The sequence below is a fragment of the Aureococcus anophagefferens genome (genome assembly GCF_000186865.1).
Source record: "Aureococcus anophagefferens unplaced genomic scaffold AURANscaffold_3, whole genome shotgun sequence".
NCBI lineage: Eukaryota > Pelagophyceae > Pelagomonadales > Pelagomonadaceae > Aureococcus > Aureococcus anophagefferens.
The window spans coordinates 1,157,732-1,163,423 of NW_008705563.1; the positions used below are offsets into that span (position 1 = coordinate 1,157,732).

Here is a 5,692-nt window from a genome sequence, read left to right on the forward strand (position 1 = left end):
GCGGCGGCGGGACGACCATGGCGCCCTTCGGCCAGACCGACAACGCGCAGATGTCCGTCGCGGCGCCGGCGCCGCCCGCCTTCGCCGCGCCCGCGGCGACGCCCTTCGGCCAGGCCGCCGCGCCGACCGCCTTCGGCGCGCCCGCGCCCGCGGCGTCGCCCTTCGGCCAGCCCGCGGCGACGAGCGCCTTCGGCCAGGCTGCCGCGGCGCCCTTCGGGCAGGCGCCCGCGCCCGCGCCCTTTGGCCAGCCCGCGTCGGCGACGAGCGGCTTCGCGCCGGCGGCGCCGGCGCCCTTCGGCCAGGCGCCGGCGCCGGCGCCCTTCGGCCAGAGCCCCTTCGGCGGCGCCGGCGCCGCGGCCGCGTCGCCCTTCGGCGGCGGCGCCGCGGCCGCGTCCCCCTTCGGCGGCGCCGCGCAGGCGCCCGCCGCCGTCGGCGCCGCGGCGGCGCGGCCGCCGGACCCGGGCGGCCCGCGCGGCGGCGGGCCCTGCACCTGGCCCGAGCAGGCGGCGGGCGCCGACGACGACGCCGCGGACGCCGCGGTCTACCAGCGCGGCTTCGCCCTCGGCACGATCCCCGAGCGGCCGCCGCCGCCGGCGCTCCGCGGGCACTAAGGGTTACCGCATCTAGAAGGCGACGCCCGGCTGCGTGAAGGGGTAGAGCGGGTGGAGGCCGTCCCGGGGCTGCTCGGCGCCGTCGCGGTTGACCTTGGGCCCGCCCCAGCCGTTGCGGAAGTCCTTGTTGAGGCCGTCGACCTTGGCCATGTCCTCGGGCGTCAGGGCGAAGTCGACGTCGCGGTTCGCGACGACGCGCGCGGCCGTGACGGACTTGGGGATGACGACCAGGCCGCGCTGCGCGAGCCACGCGATCGCGACTTGCGCCGCGGACTTGCCGTGGGCCTCGCCGATGGCCGCGAGCACGGGGTTGCCGACGACGGTCATGCCGTCGATGGTCGCGCCCGTGCCGAGGGGCGAGTAGGCCGTCAGCGAGATGCCTTTGGCGTGGCAGAATCCCGCGAGCGGCGCCTGCGAGAAGTAGGGGTGGACCTCGACCTGGAGGTTCGCGGGCTTGATGCGGCACGTCGTGAGCAGATCCTCGATCTGCTTCGAGTTGAAGTTCGACAGGCCGATGGCCTTGCAGAGCTTCGCGTCGACGAGCGCCTCCATGGCGGACCACGTCTCCGCGGACGTCGTCTCGACGTCGTAGCGCATGGACCCGTCGTCGTTCCGCGGGAAGGAGCAGTTGCCCTCGACCTCCTTGGCGAAGTTCTGGGGCCAGTGGATCAGGTAGAGGTCGAGGTAGTCGAGCCGTAAATCTTTGAGCGTCTTCTCGCACGCGGGTCGCACGTCTTTCGGCGCGTGCTCCGAGTTCCACAGCTTGGACGTGACGAAGAGCTCCTCGCGCTTGACGACGCCGCGGGCGAAGAGGTCCGCGAAGACCTCGCCGATCTCCGCCTCGTTGCCGTAGCACGCCGCGCAGTCCACGTGCCGGTAGCCGTTCTCGATGGCCACGCGCACGGCGGCGCCGACCTCGCCCTTGGGCGCCTGCCACGTGCCGAGGCCGATGATGGGCATGGAGTCGCCGTTGTTCAGCACGATCGAGCCCGTCTGCGGCGCCATCGCTGCTGGTGCGCGCACTGCGAGGCCGGGCTTCTCTCGGGCGCCGCTCGGAATCTGCAAGTTGACGTCGTGCCGTTGCTCTGCGGCGCTTCCCATTGGGCAGCCCCCGCGTTCAAACGATTGCTTCTCGCGAGGCGTCGAAGCTCGTGGCTCGTCGTCGAAGCTCGTGGCTCGTCGTCGAAGCTCGTGGCTCGTCGTCGAAGCTCGTGGCTCGTCGTCGAAGCTCGTGGCTCGTCGTCGAAGCTCGCGGCTCGTCGTCGAAGCTCGTGGCTCGTCGTCTCGTGGCTCGTCGTCGAAGCTCGCGGCTCGCGTGCACTGCGACGATGCTCGGGCGCGTCGCGCTCCTCGCCGCGTCGGCCGCCGCCGCGCGGGGCAGCCAGGGCTGCGGCAAGTCGCCGCCCGTCGCCACGGGCCGGACGGTGGTGCGCCACGTCGAGGTCGAGGGCCTGCGGCGCCTCTACCGGTTGCACATCCCCGCGAGCTACGACGCGTCGAAGCCGACGCCGCTCATCCTGAGCCACGGCGGCTGGACCGTGTCCGCGGAGGAGGACGAGCACGACAGCGGCCTCAGCGAGCTCGCCGAGGAGGCGGGCTACGTCGTCGCCTACGCCCAGGGCTGGGCGGACAACCCGCACCCCGGCGGCGGCTTCAACTGGGACTCGTGGAACGCCGTGGGCACCGTCGAGAGCGACCAGCAAAAACCGGGCTGCTACGCCTGGGGCGGCACGTCGCAGTACTGCTACACGTCGTGCGCCGAGCGGACGGCGGAGCCCTTCGTCGGCTGCGACAAGACGGGCTGCGACTGGACGACGTGCGTCGACTCGACGACCTTCAACGTCGCCCTGCTGGATTTGTTGGAGGACGAGCTCTGCGTCGACGTGACGCGCGAATACGCGACGGGCCAGTCGAACGGCGCGATCTACAGCTTCCGCCTGGGCGTGGAGCTCGCGGGGCGCCTGGCGGCCATCGCGCCCATCTCCGGCAGCTTCATGAACGGGTACATCGACGCGCCCGCCGTGCCCGTGCCCGTGCTCGACTGCACGGGCACGCACGACGTCACGGTGCCGATCAACGACACGACGTACGGCGACGGGCCCGTGTCGAACGAGGGCTGGATCTACAGCCTCATGTCGGACATTTTTGCCGTGTGGGAGCCGGCGAACGGCTGCGAGGACGAGCCGGCGAGCCAGTGGAAGACGCCCCAGGACGGCGTCGACGAGCTCTACTGCTGGGGGAAGACGTGCGGCGGCAACCCGGTCGTGCGCTGCGCGTGGAACGGCGCCCACAACTACTTTGGCAACGAGGGGTCGAAGAACTCGCGCCTCGTGTGGAACTTCGTGTCCCGGTTCACGAAGGAGTCGCACCTCGGGCGCGGCGAGGTCGACGCGTCGTCGGAATCGCGTTTCTCGGAGGGGCTGGTGTCGTCCGCGCGGCCGGCGGCCGCGGCGCTGGCCGTCGAGCGCGAGGTCGCCGAGGCCGAACCCGCCGAGGACGGCCGCGGCCGCGCGCACTACGGCGACCCCGCGGTCGGCTGCCGCGCGGACGAGGACGAGGTGCGCTTCGGCGCCGACGGCCGCGTCTGCGCGCCGGCGAAGACGGGCCGGTCGGGCGCGCCGACGTGCGCCGTCGGCGGCTACCGCAACGTCGAGAACGGCTGCCCGGCCGACCACCCCTGGTCCCCGGGCGACGCCACGAAGCTCTCGACGACGTGCCTCGCCGTGTCCGGCAACGCGACGGCCAAGGTCGGCACGGACTTCCACTGCGTCCTCACGTGCGACCGCGCGATGTCCGCGACGGCCAAGGACCCCGAGGCCGACGCGGCCTGCCCCCGCGGCGCCCGCTGCGTCGTCGGCCACACGCGCCTCCTCCACACGGGCGTCTGCCTCTACGAGTGAGCGAGGACGGCGCCTCTCGCGGCGGTTTCGTGAGCTAACATCTCCCCATTGTGTGCTCTTGCCATAGCCCTGGCGAAGTCGCGTGGCGGCGCAAAGTGCGGCGCAAGTGGCGGCGCGGCGCCGGCGGTTTCGTGGTAACATTACAGGCAATGTCAGCACATACCCGAGGAGAGAGAGAGGCGTGGTGTCGATACTCGTTGCTTTGTGGACCCGGCCGGCGACGCCGTCTGTTGTGCTGCGCCAGCCTAGATGGAGGTCGACTCGCCCCCAGGGTCCCGGCCCCCGCCGTTGCCCAAGCCCATCGGGTCGTCGACGTCCGCGGACGCGGCGCCCCTCGCCCCCGCGCCGGCGGAAACCGCTTCCGCCGCTTCGGCCGGCGAAGCCGACGCGCGCGGCGCCCCCGCGGCCGGGTCCGGCGGCCACGCGCCCCCGGCGACGCCGACCAAGGCCGCGGGGACCGCCCCGGAGGCCGGGCGGCCGAGCGCGACGGCCCCGACGGGGTCTCCGCGCGCGGCGAACGGGTCGGCCGCCGCGGCCGGCGGCAAGAGCCCGCCCCGCTCCTCGGCGGCGCGCCCTCGGCGTCCCGGGTCGCCGCCCCCCGCGGCCGGCCCCGAGCCCGCCCCCGCGCAGGCGCCGACGAGCGGCTCCGCGCCCTGGAGCGCCGCGGAGGACGAGGAACTGACCCGCCTCGTGACGCAACGCGGGTGCGCGACCCCCCCCCCCCATCCCCGGGCCCCAGCCCCCAAAAGCCGCGCATCCCCTCACACCCACACCCGACGTAGGCCGCGGCGCTGGCCGACGATCGCGTCGGCGATGCCCGGGCGCACGGGCAAGCAGTGCCGCGAGCGGTGGCACAACCAGCTGGACCCGGCGGTGTCCAAGGCGCCCTTCACCGTGGACGAGGTGCGGACGATCCTCGTCGAGCACCACAAGCGCGGGAACCGCTGGGCGGAGATCTCGCGGCTCCTGCCCGGCCGCACGGACAACGCGGTCAAGAACCACTGGAACGCGAGCCTCCGGCGGCGCTTCGAGCGCTTCGTCGCCGAGGAGGTCGAGCCGACGCTCCCCGCGGGGAGCGCGCCGGCGTCGACGCCCGGCGGCGCCGCCGCGGCGTCGCCCAAGGGCGGCCCCAAGTCCGCGGGCGCCGCGCCCGCGCCCGCGTTCGACCTCAGCGGCCCGCTCCTGGAGAAGGCGCTGGCGGCCTGCGTCGGCGGCGCGAGCTCGCCCGCGCCGAGCGGGTCCGCGAGCCGCGCGGCGGGCGCGAGCCCCGCGCGGAAGCGCCAGCGCCGCTGGCAGGCCGCGCCGAAGCCGGGCACGTTCCGGCCGGACCTCGTCGACGACCAGCCCCGGGGCACGGCCGCGCTCGCCGTCGCCGCCGCCGCCGTCAAGCTCGAGGAGGACCGGGCCATCGCCGCGGCGGCCCTCGCGTCCGCGGCGACGCGCGGCGCGGGCGCGCCGCCGCGGCCGCCGCGGACGCCGAGCCGCGCCGAGGGCGGCGCCGCGGGCGACGGCGCGGCGCCCAAGGTGCCCGCGGCGACGCCGCCGAAGAAGATCTCGCTGCCCAACAGCGCGTCGGCGGACCGGCGCAAGCGCGAGGGCATGCTCGAGCCGCGGGCGCTGCCGGTTCCCGAGGCGTTCGACGCGGCGCCCGCGGCGGCCGAGGCCCGGGCCGTGGATCTGTGGGAGCGCGTCTGGCCCCTGCCGCCGGCGGCGTCGGGCGCGCCCAAGGCGCCGCCGGGCGCGCCGGCCGCCGGCGGGTCGCCGGGCCGCGCGGAGGGCGGCGGCGCGATCGCGTCGGCGTCGGCCGCGGGGACCATCGCCGCGGGCGGCGCGGCGGGCCGGAGCCGGCGCTGGACCGCCGACGAGGCCCAGCGCTTCGGCGAGCTCATGGCGCGGTCGCGCAAGGACGTCGCGCGCGTCGCGCGCGAGCTCGGCTGCGGCCGGACCGTCGGCGACGTCCTCGCGTTCTACTACGGCAAGTGGAAGCAGACCGACGCCTACAAGGCCCTCAAGGCGCAGATGCGCGCGGACCGCGCGGGCGCGCCGGCGCCGTCGGCGCGCGAGCTGCGGGACGCGGGCCTCTGCAAGGCGGGCCGCGGCGCGCGGTCGGCCGCGCGCGCGTCGGCCGCGCGCGGCGGCCTCGGCGCCGCGGGCCGCCCGCGGGGCGGCCGCCTCGCCAAG

The 5,692-nt window shown here is 75.7% G+C and overlaps 2 protein-coding genes across 2 annotated transcripts; one reads left to right on the forward strand and one right to left on the reverse strand.

The window, feature by feature from the left end:
• Positions 1-623: 623 nt before the first annotated feature.
• Positions 624-1,646, reverse strand: AURANDRAFT_59872 (hypothetical protein; the record flags this gene model as incomplete). Its single annotated transcript, XM_009035749.1, has 1 exon — positions 624-1,646. One exon carries the CDS (start codon positions 1,614-1,616, stop codon positions 624-626), a length of 993 nt encoding a protein of 330 aa, XP_009033997.1.
• A 2,516-nt stretch (positions 1,647-4,162) lies between these two features.
• On the forward strand, positions 4,163-4,516 carry AURANDRAFT_9175 (hypothetical protein; the record flags this gene model as incomplete). Its single annotated transcript, XM_009035321.1, has 2 exons — positions 4,163-4,215; positions 4,294-4,516. Coding segments are annotated over 2 exons (276 nt in total), but the record flags the coding sequence as incomplete, so codon positions are not given.
• Positions 4,517-5,692: the final 1,176 nt, after the last annotated feature.